Genomic DNA, 14,529 nt, shown 5'->3' on the forward strand with positions numbered 1-14,529 from the left:
GGAGCTTAACTGACCAGGTGCCTCAAAGTCCATTGCCATGTTTGCATTGAGCTGCACTTTCCAGGTGGCTCCCAGCCAGTTACCAAACATAGCAGGGATTCTAAGGTTCCTTCTTTTGAGAACTGGGACACCTCTAGTGGGTGATGGCTCACGAACCTCCCAATGGCTTTGCCGAGTCTTCCTTAGACTGAGGGGCAGCCCACATGCATCTACCCGACCTTCCTTTCCCTCTCCTCACTACAGGTCAGACTTGCATCGTGTTCCAACTGCTTTCCTAGCATACTCTGGCTTCATCTGCATTTTCTCTTACAGTCATTTCCCTAATTAAACCCTTCCATCTTTAAAATTCCACTTTTCTCAGAAGACCCAGACTATTACTCTATTTGTCTGATCTCAAAACTCATGTTTTTACAAAAAATAACTAAAAGTGGATTAAATAGCCAAATGTAAGAGTGACCAACTGTAGAACTGTTAGAAGAAAACATAGGCATAAATCTTCATGACCTTGGATTAGGCAGTGCTTTCTGAGATATGACACCAAAAGCATAAGCAACAAAAGAAAAAAATATATATACATTAGACTTCATCAAAATTAAAACTTTGTGCTTCAAAAGACAGTATTAAGAAAGTGAAAAGTCAACACTACAGACTGGGAGAAAATACTTGCAAATCATACATCTGATAAGGTACTCCTTTCTAGAATATAAAAAGAACTTTTATAATTCAATGATGAGAAATGACCCAATTAAAAATGGACAAAGGATATGAATGGACATTTCTCCCAAGAAGATGTTCAAATGATCACTATGTACATAAAAAATACTCAGCAGCATTGGTCATCAGGAAAATGAAAATTGAAACCACAATGAGATGCCAGTAGGATGGTTATGATAAAAAGTCAGATGATAACAAGTGTAGGAAAGCATGTGAAGAAATTGAAACCCTTATACATTGCTGGTGGGAGTGCAGAATTGTGCAGCCACTTTGAAAAACAGTCTGGTAGTTTATCAAAAGTTTAAACAGAGTTATCATATGACCCAGCAGTTCTTCTTCTTGGCATACTCCCAAGAGAAATGAAAACATATGTCCACACAAAAACATGTATGTGAGTATTGATAGCAGCATTATTCACCATAACCCCAAAATTGAAACAACCCAAATGTCCACCAACTGATGAATGACTATACAAAATGTGGCCTAGCCATATGATGGCAATTTCTTTGTCCATGAAAAGGGGTGAAGTCTGGAGGCATGCTGCAACATGGACGGACACGTTCTGCTATGTGGAAGAAGCCACACACAAAGGGCTACACATTATATGACACCATCTACATGAAATGCCCAGCGTAGGCAAATTTAGGAGGCAGAAAGCAGAATAGGGGTTGCCAGGACTCGGGGCCAAGGGGCGCTTGGGGGATGACTACTAAATGTATGGGATTGCTTTTTGGGTAGATGAAAATATACCAGATTAATTGTGGTGGTGGTTGCACAGCTCTGAGAATATGCTAAAAAACACTGAATTGTACTCTAAATGAGTGGGTTGTGTAGTATGTAAGTAATATCTCCATAAATCTATTATAAAAAATCCATGCTCTTTAAATACACCGTGTCTCCCATTTGGCATTTATTGTAGAGTACCTTGTCTTAGGGTTATTGTTTGCCAATCAAAATGTTTCTTCATATTCCCCAAGTAGTGATGATTTTTGAATTGTAGGGTTTCTTCTGGATTTGTTTTCTTCATTATATCTTTCCAATTTTCTCCAGTGGATATATATTACATTATACTGGAAACAACATTATGCAGAAATGAAAATATCATTTCAGGAACAAAATTATTATCTCCTAAAGGGTAAAGTCTGTGTACTTTTGTGGATTCTTCCGATGCTAGTACAATCTCTTCTGCATAGTAGGTGCTTAACAATGGCATGTAAAATATATGGATGATGGCACCGGGGTTGAATTTTCTTATGGTTGTAAATCTTCCAGTCTTTGGTAACCTATATGAATTTGTTATTGAATTTGTTCGAGTTCAGAAAAAGCAGATGTTCCTTTGCAATTATAAACCTTAAAAGAGTATTTTCACTGAGAGAAAAAAAGTTTTAGTTGAATGTTAATTTCAATAGCAGCTATTTCAGAGATATCGTAGGTTTAATCCTAACGCTTGGTTTTCAGATGGATTCCGGCACATCATTTAGATCACCAGGCTTCCCTCTTGCAGCTACTGCATGCAGTGGGAGCTGCGTTAGTGCAGCCCCTGTGCTGGTGTGCTGGAGTCATTGTGTGGATTATTTACTCTGCCATGTTTCTTCTTGAAGACAATGTCATCTTCTGACTGCATTTTATTAGCCCTTTTCCTTCATCTGCTTTCTTTACCCTTCTTGGTAACTTCTCCTCCGTCTCCTCTTTTCTGGAAGGCAGCACAGAAGGGCTGGGCACCTGGCCTGCACTGGGTGCTAACTATGTGCCAGGCCTGCCTTCTGTCTTTTCGCATTCAGAAATACTGTTTCCTCCTCACAGTGATAGTGCTGAAATGTTGCCATTTCAACCTCATCTGAGAGGAGGAAACTGAGGCACAATTTGTAAGTGGCAGAGTCTGGACCGGGACAGGCAAGGCAGCTTGGTGTGCGGTGAAGAGCAGATCTGGCGCCGGGCTGTCTGGGCTTGAATCCGGGCTTCCCTGTTCACCAGCTGCGTGACACCCCTCTCTGCTTCCTGGTTTCCTCATGGGGATAATAGTCTATCGTACAGGCTTGGAATAAGGAATGAGTTAGTCAATTATTTGTAATGCACTTAGAAGAGTGCCTGGCACCATGCAAGTGCCATATAAGTGTTTTAAAAGTAAATAAACCGAGGGCTGTCTGACTCCAAGGCCAGTAATGGTGGAATTTCAGGTCTGTTTTTTGTTCCATCCATCCCCCATCAAAGCAGCAGAGTTGAACAAAGGCTAAACTTGAGTTCTGAACAGGAACAGAGACTTTGCTGCTGAGGCACCCACAGGACTTCCTGCCCTGTCCTACCCATCTTGCCAGCAGCCATTCTGAAATGTGAATCCATTTGCTTTAAGTTAGCTCAAAGCATTGAGCTATTATATACCCAGTGCTGGGCTCACCAGTGGATGCCCACGCAATACATTCTCACCGTGGTCTCACATAACACCCTCCCCACCCCCACCGTTCTTGGGACCTGGCCTGCCTCTCCCATGCTATCATTCCCACCTGGTTCTTTCCTCTCCAAGCTCCAGCTTGTGGGGTCCGTGATCCCCATCCAGCTCATTCCTACCTGAAGGCGTTTGCACCCACCTGGAAATATGTCCCCAGATTGTTGCATGGTTAACTTCTCTTCCATTCATGTCATCTCATCACACTGTCTTGTCAGAAAAACCTTCCTTGATCATCAGTTGGGCTCTCATGCAAAAACAGAAGGCGTGTTCTAATAGGGGCAGCTAAGAAGAGTTTATTATGGGACCATTGGGAGGAAGTGGGCAGGGTGGGGAAACCAGAATGGGATGGGGAAGCCTTTACCACCACCAGGCCTGGGGAAGTGTGGTGTGACAAGAGGAGACAGGGAACCATCAGGGAACCCAGAGGCCCCAAACAGAGCTGCATGCAGCCCTGAGCTGAATGGTGCAGCCAATCCCCTCACGTTTGCAGGGCGGACAACATAACTACCCACTTCCCTCTCCTCTACCCCCTGATCTCCTTCCTGCCTCCCTCCCATTCATGGAACCTGGACACACAGGTCAGTCCGTCTCCCAGGTGGAGGGTGGAGAGGTGATGGACTTAGCCAACACTCTCTTTTCCCAGGTCATAGTTCATCTTCTCTTCTTCTACTTAATATATGGGGTCCAGCAGAAGTAACACCATTGAGTGTGGTTGGTGGGGTACATGAATGTCCTGCACGAGATGGACAGTAATTTGAACATTTCACCGAAAATGTTATATGATGTGCTTGAGTGTGATGTTGCTGTGTTACAGAATTACATGCTTATGATTTTATAATAAAAGATTTGGTATAGATTAGCAGCTCATAAAACAGGGGCGTTATTTGTGCCAGACCCTGTATATCACTCTTCACAATTACCGGGCCTTCTTTTCTTCTACATGTTGATTGTCTGCCCGCCCCCCTCTAATTCCCTCTAGAATATAATTATTTTAAAGGCTAGGACTTCGAGTTGTTCTCTCTTTTTCCTTCTTTTTTCATCACTGGGTTCTCAGCAACTACCTCGGTGCACAATACTTACGGGTCGAATGCATTATAACAGACTGGGACACAGGTAGCTTGCCCAGAGAAAAAAAGGCTTATAAGGGTCGTCTTTCTTACAAAAATATCAGGTGACTGAACCCTCCCTGGTGCCGGGTCAGAGGGCTGCCCTCTTGCCCCCATTTCTGCAGTAGGAGGGACAGCAGGTGCGGCTCGGCCACTACCCGCGCGACCTCCTGCCTCGTTGCAGCAGCGCCGGCTCTCCGGGGACTTGTGCACCCGGCTCCGTGCGCATCACCCAGGTGCTGCCCGTTTTGCCCTCCCCTCCGCAGGCAGCCCTGCGCCGGGACGTGCAGGGGGGCTGGCCGAGTCCCTCTCCAGGTCCGGTTGTGGGAAGGGAGGCAGACACCCAGCCCTCCCTCTTGGTTATTTTTAGTTGGTAGCTGGCACCCCACCCCTCCGGTCCCTGGCGGAGGCGGGGCGGCCAGAGAAGGTGGAAAGCAGAGGGAGCTCCCGGCACCTCCACGCTCGCTCCCGCGGGGACTCCAGGCGCGGCCGAGGCCAGGCGGCGCTGGGAACAGCTGCCGCGGCGTCCTCCAGCAGCAAGCTCTGCTCTCCGCCGCGGAGACCTGCACCGACGGGGGAGGGGCGTGCAGGGGAGGGGGAAAGAGGGTGGGCGGGAAGGGGCGGGGAGCGCGCTCCAGCGGCAGCGACGGCCGTTCTCACCCAGGCGGCCCAGCGCTCGGGTGGACGCGGGGCTTCGCAAATGGCTTGTCCCGCTCTCGGTCTGGAAGCTCTTCAGCCCCTGCAACCTGAGCCGCCCCCCGAGCCCGCCTTCTCCGAGGCGCAGAAGTGGATCGAGGTAGGTGCTCGCGGCTGGTGGGCGGCCTGGCAGGGGCTCCCGGGGCCACCGACCCCCTGTCTCCCACCCCACGGACTACAAGTCCAGCCTCGCCTCCCCTGGCGCTTTCTTTTGCCAGCTGCTTTGGGTCGCCCTCCAGGGCCTCAGGCGCGCTGCATCCCCTGGCGCTTTGGCACTGGAGTCTCGGGTGAGAGCGGGAGCGAATGCGGGACACTGCAGTGTAGCTGCGCGTGCCGGGGCCAGGAAGCGGTTCCCTGCACCTCCATCCCTCCTGTCCGCCAGCCGCGCAAATCTCGGCTCCCGCCGCTCCCCGGCGCAGCCACGGGAAGCGCGGTTCGAGCAGAAGCGCCGCAAAGGCGCAGGAAGCGTGAGCCCCCAGAGTCCTTGCGGACGCCGCATTTCGGGGGTCTTGCCGCAGGTCCTACCTTCCGCCTTTTGGCCCCCCACCCTGCCCTTCCGGAGCGGAGTCGGCAGTGTCTCCGCGGAAGCGCATACCCACTGGAGCCTCTGGCTGTGTTCCTGGTACCGGGTCAGGTGTGAGGCTGGCACCGCGCACTGGGCCGGGAACCTGCAAGACCCACCTTCGAGCGTGCCAGCCGCATAGACGTTGTCCAGCCATTGACAGCCCCCACTCCAGCCCAGAGGGGGCGGGCTCCCAGGTGCCGGGTACCCGGCCCCGTTGGCATATTTCACTTCTTCAATGACTCGGTGGCAGGCCAGGGAAATCACTGGAGCTCTCGGCTCAGTCCAGGAAGCAAGCGTTAGCTGGGTGATCCTGATTCTCGATATCTATCTGTAGAAGCAGCTTGGTAGCCCTGCGCTCCCGAAATGACGTGTGTGTGTGTGGGGGTGGGGTGGGGTGGGACGAGGTGTTGGGACGCTTGGAGGGCGCAAGAGGGTAAAGGTGACCTCCCAGTGATCCGTGCAATGAGCCTGTTTCTCTGGACAGCCTTTCTTGAGTCTTTAGCACGAGGCAAATCTGCCCCTCTTCTCCTCGGTGGCAGACAGCGCTCCTTAGCTGTTAGTTCAAAGGAAGAAACATACCGTTTCGTCGTGACCCAGCAATGGTGAAGCCAGTTAATGCTCAGACTGTCACTTAGCGACACCCTCTGTGGCACTGCGGATCTTAAGATGCTGCTGGGGTAACAGGGCTACCATGGTTCAGATTTAAACCTGCTGATCAGCCGGCAGAAACCACGGCTCCCTTAATGCTGCTCTAATGCTCCGCCAGAGGCCTGCGCCTTACAGGGTTAACCCGTTTCCATCAAGCAAGAGTGTTAGGCAGAGTTTAGAAACATCTATTTAAAAATAGGGTTAAATAAACAGAAGGACACATCCGGGGCTCTATTGCTAAGAGCCCCAACCGTGTCCCTCATAATTCGAGAGCCCATGGCCAGATGAGAAAAAGACCTTGGCTTTTTATTTTTGATAAGTGGCTGGAAGAGCTTGGGGTGTGACAGGTGCTCTCTCTGTGCTGCATAGTCGGGCTCCCGGGACACACAGGAGACATTGTAGTCACTGGCTTAGTTAAGAGTTGGAGAACTGTATTTTTCACGTTCTTGAACTTGAAAATTCTTAGGAGAGATCTTGGGTGTGGAAGGTGGTGAGGGGAGGCTATGGGAGCAGAGCAATCTTAAAATTTCAGAAGGCAAATGGTTTATTCCCAATATCCTTGATTGTCACTGACATTGGCATACTCTGCTTTAAAAATGTACTGTGGTGTAAGTTACATACAGGAAGGTGCACAAATCTTTAGGGCACACATCCTATTGAATTTTGACATGTCTCCATTACTCTAGCCCCTACCTAGATCAAGTCCTCAAAGAAGATCACAGTCTGAAAGTGGTGGTATATTTTAAGCTAAATATCAGTACAAAATACCAGCTTTTGTCTTTGTTCTATGGGATAAGAAAAAGGAGGACTTCCTTAAGAAAGTAGAGTCCCCTCAGGCCCTAGAGACAGTTCGGCATTATTCTTGACACTGTACAATTGGAGAATGTGAAAACCTGAAAACCCTAATGGGGCGTGTGTGGTTCTAGGATGGGGGCCCTGGAGCTGCGTGCATTATTGAAGTGGCCTATCTCCTTTCAATTGAGGAGTTCGGTTTCACGGAAAGGAGAGCTTCCCCTCCCAGGCTACACAAAAAGGTATTTGCTCCAGGGAGAGATAGAGACTTTTCCCCCTTGCTCCCCCAAGGTTCCTCTTGAAATGCAAATGCCGTGTCTGCAAATGGGGGGGGATCCGAGGAGCAGGAGCAGATGGTTCGGCCGGCAGTTGCCCGGTGAACAGAGATTCCTGGGCTAATATAGCCAATAATGCAGTACTTAGTGTGAGCTGCATTCCCGAGGGGGTTGTTATCTGGAGACAATTGCATCTCCTTCAGGGGCCCCATTGTCTTCGGCAACATCCTCATTGGCAGGGCTTTGTTTTTCACTTTTGTTCAGTTGGTGATTAAATTTCCCACAGGCCCTTTCTTTTTTCTTTTGAGTAGTCAAGAATTTCACCATTTCAGAAAAATGTTCCCTTGGGCGCAGCAGGTTAATAAACAAACTTTGCCACTTGTCACTCCTCCTTGGGCCTGAGTCTCCCTTGAGTCATGGGTTGGCCGGATGGCGAGAAAACTAAAGGAACAAGCTCTGGGAGAAAACTCCTTAGTGAGGAATTTCTCAGCCTGCAGCCGTGGCTATTTGAGGGCTGTGTTACTGGGCAGGAAATGGTGGCCTGGGAACCTGGCTTGCACCTCACTCCTCCCCCATTCCCAGCTCCTGCCTTAGCTGGCAAAGGTGAAAGCCCTAATGGAGGTCACAGACCATGTGGGAACAGTTCAGTAACACTTGCAGTGACTTTTTTATAGCTGTACGAGCAGGCGGCTTGTCTTAATGTGGGTTTGGGGAGACTCCTAAAGGAAACAGCAAACTTTAAGTATTAACTCTGACTCCTGGCAGGCAGGGGCCTACCTTCCATCCACATTCCTGCTCTGGAAGGCCTTCCTAAGCAAAGGGGCAGTAAGTACAGCGCAGTTAGGAGGTCAGACTTCGGGGCTCGACAGCCTGGGCTCAACAGCCTGGGCTTGGAGGCTGCATCTAGTGCCTTCTAGCTGGGTGACCTTGGACAGGCTGTGTTTCCTTTCCTTTGAGTTCCAAATATTTTCTTTGAAAGCTAGCTGTAGTTGGTAATAACAACAGAAATAACAAAGAGATATTGTTGAAAGCATCTGTTAAAACGGGAGTACTAATAATAGCTTACGTACCTCAGAGGAGTGACAGGAGGATTAAATACATTAATATTATATTTAAAACACTTGAATAGTGTCTAGTACTTAGGAAGTACTGTATAAATAATAGTATTAGTCCTACTGTTAATATTACTCTGCTATTATTTTGCCTACTCCCATCATTATTACTAGTACTGCTACCATACTGCTCTGTCACTGTGACTCCCATCATTAATACTGGTCTTACTGCTATTGTTGTTAATAATAACCAGAGTTGGTTTTGAAAGAGAAATTTCAGAACCCTAGGTTTCTAGTGTAAAGAGTATAATTTAATTACCTAATGATCTCATTCTCTTTCCCTTACTAACTCTGGATACCTGTACTAGAAGTTAGGTAGATGCTATGTGTTACTCTAACTTGCATTAAAATAGAATAAGGGATCAAGGGAAAGCTTGTAATATCTACTCATGAAATGATCCTGATAGTCCATTAAGGCTCAGAAAATGGCACCTTGGTATTATGCTGAATATGTAGGTTTAATGCCTAGCCTTTGTTGCCAGACTTCAAGCAGAATGCTCACTGCCTGTCTCTCAGACAAGCCAAAGTTTGAGATGAATATTCATCTCAAATGCAGCAGCGTTTTGCTCACCGAAGTGTCAATTCTTGCAGGAAAAAGAATAATTCCTCCATTTATTTTCCTTTCTCCTTCCTCCCTCCCTTTCTTTCTTCCCTTCTTTCTTTTTCCCTGATGGTATTTATTGAGTTATAGGAGTTTGTGAGCAGGTAGATGATTCTAATTTTCTTGGTCCCCCCTCCCACCCACAACAGTATTTATCTCTAATCTGTCATTCTTCTCTGCAATGCCGAACACATAGAAAACAGATGTCCCTTCAACTTGGTTTCAGTTGTGATTCGGAACAGGTTGCCAAGTCTTTAGGGAGGGGTTGGAAATTTCAACCCAACTCAGTCTTAGTTCTCAACTTGAGTTTCTGGACTCCTTTAACTTAATCAGAGCGTTCTTGTGGGGTTTGGTGATGAATATAATCTTATTTGTGACCTAATCCATATTTCACATGAGTGGGAACTGGTTGCACTTTATCATTTTGGGTCAGTTCCCCTGCCCACTTAGAATTGTTTTTTTTTTTTTTATTCAACTGGGACCTGATTTTGAAGATTAAAAGCACCAAGGGTACCTTAGCTTTGCAAGACGAAAAAATATTGTATTGTTTGGCAGTAGGGAGAATTTATGTGTAGGCTTTGAGAGAATCTAGCATTTAGTGGCCAGCAGCATATGACATTTGCAATGTGATGATGAGTGAGCATATGCCATAAGTTATATAGTCATTCTAATTCTCTGTCTCTGTAGGAACTTGATGACTCACATCTTTATACTACAACAGAAATAAAACTTTGCATATGGTTCTCCAGCTCTGCACGGAGAGGGAGAGCCAAGACGAGGAAGAGGAAGAGAAACTTTTTCTGGCAAGATCAAGAAAGGAGTAGGGTCTGAATAGATATGTAAATTAGAGCAGGCAGCATCTCTCTCACAATGACATTTAAATAGTCCGGCTTGTTTGTATACAAGGGCTGCTATGACACAATGCTGTCACATGGTAGAAGAACAGTGAGGTCCCACAGATTTGGGGAAAAGGGAAGTGGATTGGGAGGTGGAGCTGGCACTTCTTGCTCCACCATCTCCCTGGAAACCGGGTTGCATCAAGTCAACTCCAAAGGGCCAGACTGAGCTCTGGCCACCAGGAAGGGGTAGGGTGGGGCATGTGTTCCCAGCAACTGCATCTCTCTGGCCCCTGCTCTTTGCCGACAGATAACAATGGTGCTATGATGCAGACATCTGGCTGTGATTCCGAGGGTGGCAGCCAGTGCGGGGTGGGACCAGGAAGCTCCTGGACATTGGCCTGGCAGCTTCTCTTTTTGCTTTGGACCATTTTGAAACTTAAATATGTTACAGTTAGGGGTAACAAGATAATGATAATGATGGCAATGAAGTTAATGATCATGGGTGAAAGCTGGTATGTATTTTTAAAATTAAATTTATTGGGGTGACATCAGTTAATAAGGTTATATAGTTTTCAAGTTAAAGGCTGATATGTACTTTTTTTTGAAAGATTTTATTTATTTATTTTTAGAGAGGGAAGGGAGGGAGAAAGAGAGAGAGAGAGAAACATCAATGTGTGGTTGCTGGGGGCCATGGCCTGCAACCCAGGCATGTGCCCTGACTGGGAATCAAACCTGTGATGCTTTGGTTCGCAGCCCATGCACAATCCACTGAGCTATGCCAGCCAGGTGGAAGCTGATATGTATTGAGTTCTTACTGTGTGCCAGTCTCTGGGCTAAAAAGTCTATGTATGCATTAATCCCTTAGGAATAAGTGCTATTATTTATCCTTGTGTGCAGATGAGAAAATTGGGGCTCTGAGCAATTGTCTTGCCCAAAGTCACACTCAAGTGGCAGAACTAGGACTTTAAAGCATCCTTTCTTCCACAAATACATGTATCTAAATATCCAAGATATTCAAAATGTGTGATTGGGGAAACTGGGCTCTTCAGCAGTTAGGAGACTGTCCAGAGTCATCTAGTCACAACGTACCTGTTAGAGTCAGGATTTGGACCCAGGCAGACTGGAGCCCTTGCTATCCGATCCCTTAATGGTGTCCCACATTTGCTGTGCAGAGGTGCCTCCCTGCCCCCATATGTGGAGGCAGGATGTGGATTTCAAGAAGCTGTAGCTCCCTAAACCATTTCCCATAGTCCATCTCTTTCAGCGGCAGGACTTAGGGGCTCTCCTCACTTGGGGAGATGGCCTCAGTGTTACATTGGGTGGGGAGCAGGAAGCCAAGTAGGTGGTGGTGCTACCCAGGCCCTCAGGCAAGAAGAATCAGGCTCCTCAGCTTTGCGTGCTGCTTCCAGATTTCGTGTCGCTCAGCAGTTGTCTGTAGTTGAGGGCTGCTAGAATCTGGTTCCCATCTCCTGTTGTTATTGCCACAGCCCTCAGTCACTCCACTGAAGTTTTATCAGGGCAAAGTAATTAGTTTTTGACTTTTTAAAGTTTGCTGATTCATTAACATACGGTTTCTTTAGATGATAGATATTCTAGCATATTTTATGTTTATGACACTAGAGACCGTAGCTCTTTTGTTATATATAGTTTTATCTCCAGGGCCTGTTTCATATGAGGATAAATGAATGCATAGTCCTTGTGTGCTTGTAACATTTTCTAATGCAGCAGGTGCATTATTCTATATTTTACACTCCCCAGAGAGTTTGAGTAAAGACCTAATACCTGTGTGGTCTCTTTTGTTCTGCAAATACGGGTGCGAAGGGATATCTCTTCTCAGTGCTGATGTATTTAAGCATTGTTGGCACATCTGTCCGAGGCCTTTACCACAGCTCTGTCACCTCTACCTGCGAGTTCTCCCATCTGGACAAGATCTCACCTGGGAACGGTTCTGTTGCTGAGTTCAGCCAAGAGGCAGCTTCTTTGCACAGAGGAGATTGGCAGCCTCCTCTGCAGGGCTCCAGGTCCCATCCTTCGTACTGAAGGGCCCGAACAAAGCAGCTCTGTGGCTTCTGGGAATCTTGGCTGGTAGTCGGCGTCCCTATCACCTACATTCCTGTCCACCCCCAATCATCTGGGCCTTCATCTTCATGGCTGAGGACTGACGCACTTCACACTGGTTGATTTTTGGCTAAACTACTCTGGAACTAGCTTTTCTTTTTAAGCCCAGTTCACTATTCTGTGATTTAGAAAAATGTACAATACAATTTTATAATATTCCCCTCATTTGTTCCTTAGGGTGTGTGTGTGTGTGTATGTATTTACATTTAAAGCAAAAGAAAGGTGTCAGATATGATTTTTTGGGGGTGGGAGATTAGGGTGGGAAAAAGTATGACTTTAGTGTGATTACATGAGAGGAAAAGATAATTGAATGTTCTTTTTAAGTGATTGAGAAATATAAAGATAGCCTAAACTAGTGGGTTACTAAATAAATGATACAGGGGGAAAAAGCAGTCCTTTAAAAATAAAAGAATGACAGAATAATGGAAGGACCTCTGCCTGGATGCAAGGAGATGCTCTATCTCCCTCTGCAAGGCAGAGGGGTGTCATGGAGGTCAGTTCTGCGGTGGTGAGATTCCACATTTCCAGTATTGAAAACAGCATTCCCAAAGAGGTGTGCTCACGCAGCGAACTCTGTTGGGATGGCCATCAGATCTCAGGGAACTGTCTTTGGCATGAAGGGGGAAAATGAGGTGAGGTTGTCCAATAACAGGTGTACCTAAGGAACATCTTGGCTGACACCTTTCCCACTAAACTAGACGATTGGCAGAACTGTGTCCTTACATCTTTGCTGGCACCTTCAGAGTTAAGTGTTGGTTAGGTTGAGAGAGCTCCATGTTGCCACAGCCCTGCACTCTGCCCAGGATAGTCACTCTGCTGCAGCTACTGCAGAATGCCGCTGGGCCTCCCGGTCCACCTTAGAAGTGAGGGCCGTACCCCACCCTTCAATCCCTAAATAGCCCATTAGGAGGCCATGTGAGAATAGGCCTGCCCTTTTAAAAAAAATAAAGGTCAAGGGCATAAGGGCTTGTGGCTTTTTTATTTCTGTGATCCAATACTATTATTAAAAAAAATCTTCAGCCTTCTATTTTACCAAGTGGGTGCACCAAGTGAGGAATTCAAGTTATATTTATTGTGATGGGTACACAGCTCTCTTTTTCTCCCCAAGAGACATTTAAGAAATGATGTTCAAACAATTATTTATTCTAATGGGTAACTGAATGAAGGCTTGGATAGGCTTAGTCAAATGGTTTAAACTATGAAAATTATTATGTGGGATGCTTGGCTGTCACCCATTTGTTAGCTCGCTTCAATGTAAACACTCAAAATAAGCATTAATGGTGCAAATAAGCATTAATATGTGAAAGTGTTTTAAGCAAATTAAAAATTTCATTTCCTGAAAAGTGTTTATGAAGCTCCAGCGATGTGCCAGCCATGCTTCTAAGAACCAGGGTTAGATGGTGAACAAAAGAAACTTAATTCTTGTCCACATGACGTGCACAGTGTAGCTGGGGGTGGGGAGAGAGCTTACATGGTAAATCTGTAATTACAAATTGGGGTAAGTACCATGAAGACAAAAATGGGGGTTTTAAGAGAAAAGTACTTGAGGCAGACAAGGACTGAGAGTGCAAATAACACCTGACCTAGGACCGTTGAAGGGTGCTGAGCAGGGCAATAATAAGACTGTTAGTTTATTGAGATAAGGGCTTTCATATGCACGCAACAAATGCTTTTATTGTGAACATGCTTTGGAAAAAAGTAGGAAAAAGTAGAAATGTTCTTGTCGTTCTCCAGGTGTGTTGAAGGTATGTGTGTGGGAGGGTAGAGGGCCGGGAAGGGAGCTGAGTCAGAAGTTCTCAAATATTCTTGCAGGCCACTCAGGAAAGGGTTTGCATGATGATCCACTGCACCTCTCAGGACCGAGGCCCCGATAAATAAAAAAAAATCTTCTAGGAGAAATGGTAGAGAGAACTCTGCAATCAAAATTCTTGTACAAAACAGGGCTGTAGAGGCTCTGCTCCATTCTGAGGTCAGAAGGGGCTGTAAGAAACCTTCCTGCTTTCCAGTGAGTGAATAGAGCAACTCTGTGTGAGACTTTGGAGGCGGCACCCACAGATGTCTTCTGATTGGGGAACTTGCCCTCAAATTCCTCTAAAAGAAGGGGCTTTATAAATGAATAAAGTCATGTGCCATTTGGGAGCGCCATAAGTTGTAACTTCTGGAGGTTTGTGATTTAGGTTTCTTTCAACACTCAAACCCATCTTTCTAGACCCCACTTCCTCATGGTCCAATGTGGCTGCTAGAGATTGATCGTCACATCGCCCTTTCAGGAAGCAGGATGGAGAAATGGAAAATGAAGGGTGTGTCCTTGCTTTATAAGAGGACTTCTAGAAGATTCTGACAGGCATTTCTTCCATTTTATTGCCAGAATTTCAGTAGCATGGCCACTCGTGAATGCAGGGGAGCCTGCAGTGTCCCCAGGTAATAGTCTGGGTTCTGTTCCTCACCCTGGCATGCCCCTTCTCTACTTCTCCAGTGACAGAGCCTTTCAAGACAGAGCTTAAATATGGCCACCTCTGAGGTGGACTCCCTGCTTCCTAGCTTCCCGATCCTTCCTTCTCTGTGCACAGCTGCCATTTAGCATTCACCTCTGTTGGAAAAGTTGTCCCATTTCACA

The 14,529-nt window shown here is 46.6% G+C and overlaps 1 protein-coding gene and 1 long non-coding RNA gene across 10 annotated transcripts in view; one reads left to right on the forward strand and one right to left on the reverse strand.

Moving 5' to 3' along the window:
- Positions 1-1,334: 1,334 nt before the first annotated feature.
- LOC123815600 lies at positions 1,335-4,883 on the reverse strand. The gene is made up of 3 exons (XR_006785146.1): positions 3,737-4,883; positions 3,300-3,404; positions 1,335-2,749 (listed from the first exon to the last, which is right to left on the reverse strand). It is a non-coding gene; the product is annotated as an uncharacterized LOC123815600 (long non-coding RNA).
- Positions 4,884-4,892: 9 nt separating this feature from the next.
- Positions 4,893-14,529, forward strand: part of LIMCH1 (LIM and calponin homology domains 1) — a 315,721-nt gene continuing 306,084 nt past the window's right edge. For all 9 annotated transcript variants that reach the window (XM_045833958.1, XM_045833959.1, XM_045833960.1 and 6 more), the window contains exon 1: positions 4,893-5,062. In XM_045833958.1, coding sequence (XP_045689914.1) covers positions 4,967-5,062 — 96 coding nt within the window. In that variant the 5' untranslated portion in view covers positions 4,893-4,966. The remainder of the gene's footprint in view (positions 5,063-14,529) is intronic.

This window comes from Phyllostomus hastatus, unplaced genomic scaffold, assembly GCF_019186645.2.
Source record: "Phyllostomus hastatus isolate PE091 unplaced genomic scaffold, TTU_PhHast_1.1 phas_contig_196, whole genome shotgun sequence".
NCBI lineage: Eukaryota > Metazoa > Chordata > Mammalia > Chiroptera > Phyllostomidae > Phyllostomus > Phyllostomus hastatus.